Source organism: Macadamia integrifolia, unplaced genomic scaffold, assembly GCF_013358625.1.
Source record: "Macadamia integrifolia cultivar HAES 741 unplaced genomic scaffold, SCU_Mint_v3 scaffold891, whole genome shotgun sequence".
NCBI classification, from domain to species: Eukaryota; Viridiplantae; Streptophyta; class Magnoliopsida; order Proteales; family Proteaceae; genus Macadamia; species Macadamia integrifolia.
The window spans coordinates 134,014-135,331 of record NW_024870572.1 but is presented as its reverse complement, the minus strand read 5'-3'; the positions used below and the strand labels follow the sequence as shown (position 1 = coordinate 135,331).

General features: G+C 46.0%; 1 protein-coding gene across 1 annotated transcript in view; it reads left to right on the top strand.

The window, feature by feature from the left end:
* The window catches only part of LOC122070351 (TMV resistance protein N-like), a 22,750-nt gene continuing 21,432 nt past the window's right edge, over positions 1–1,318 (top strand). The window contains exon 1 of the mRNA XM_042634489.1: positions 1–458. Coding sequence (XP_042490423.1) covers positions 1–458 — 458 coding nt within the window. The remainder of the gene's footprint in view (positions 459–1,318) is intronic.

Below are 1,318 nucleotides of genomic sequence, written 5' to 3'. Positions count from 1 at the left end.
ATGGAGGAAGAGACCATAGATGAAATTGATAATGTAGAGAAGACAGGTCCTGAACCCAGTGGTGATTTAATTGACTTCGATCTTGTTCCTCCATCCCTAGTGCTAGAGCAGGTTGGCTATGAAATTCAAAATGATCAACAAGGTATAGATGATGCAGATGCTCCCATACAAGTTGAGATAGATGATAGTCCTCATGAGCAATTACCTATACCAGAAGTTCCATCACCAATTCCACTCAGGAGGTCTATTGGAGACCGACAACCTTCCACACGGTATTCTATAAATGAGTATGTTTTACTAACTGATGGGGGAGAACCCGAGTGTTTTGAAGAAACAATGGAAGATGAACACAAGAATGAGTGGGTTGAAGCCATGCAAGATGAGATGAAGTCATTGCATGAGAATCACACCTTTGAGTTAGTGAAATTTCCTATGGGAAAAAGGGCTCTGAATAATAGGTGGGTATATAAGGTGAAACAAGAAGAACTGTCACACCCCGTTCACACTGAACCGGAGCGGTGACCGAGTTAACACCGGTTAACCCAAACCTGCCAGGATCATCAGATACTGTATTCCACCACAGCATACACACACTAACTTAAACTCATCAGATCAGCGGAAGACTAAGTTTTACCTGTGAATAAATCCCATATACTTGATACCCAAATGGTGATACAATAATTATATACATTTGGGCCCTAAGGCATGATATATACACAAAAAGAATAGAATTCAGATGTCAAGTATATACAAGAAATCCTCAAAATCATCAGAGTACACAGCTCGGCTCGGTCTCAAGGCTGGAGCTCAGCTCGGCATCAGGGGTTGTGCCCAGCTCGGCATCACATAGAAGAGCTCAGCTCGGCCTCGGAAGTGGAGCTCAACACGGCCTCAAGGTGGAGCTCAGCTCGGCCTCAGAAATGCTGCCCCACAGCACAGCTCTCGCACGAGCAATCTACGCCGTGCTCAAACTCCTCAGGGGTCCACCAGTCCTCTTCAGGAAACTCGACTGTAGGACCCACCCCATGCTCCTCAGATGTATGACCTACAAAATCATCTAAAAAGGGGTGTACACGTGGGATGAGCTCACTAGCTCAGTAAGTAGAAAGGTGGACCACACACAACAGTCCACACATCACAACACATCATATGCACTACATGCCATGCTATCCATTTTAAATCACATCCACCTAAGCAACATTACTAAGTCCTTGGTTTTAGTGCTACTACAACCACAGTGCGCGTATACTCCGGGTACGAGCCGCGAACTCCCTCCCGCGATACGCCCATAGGGCTGTTGGAGAAGGCCCACCGTGAG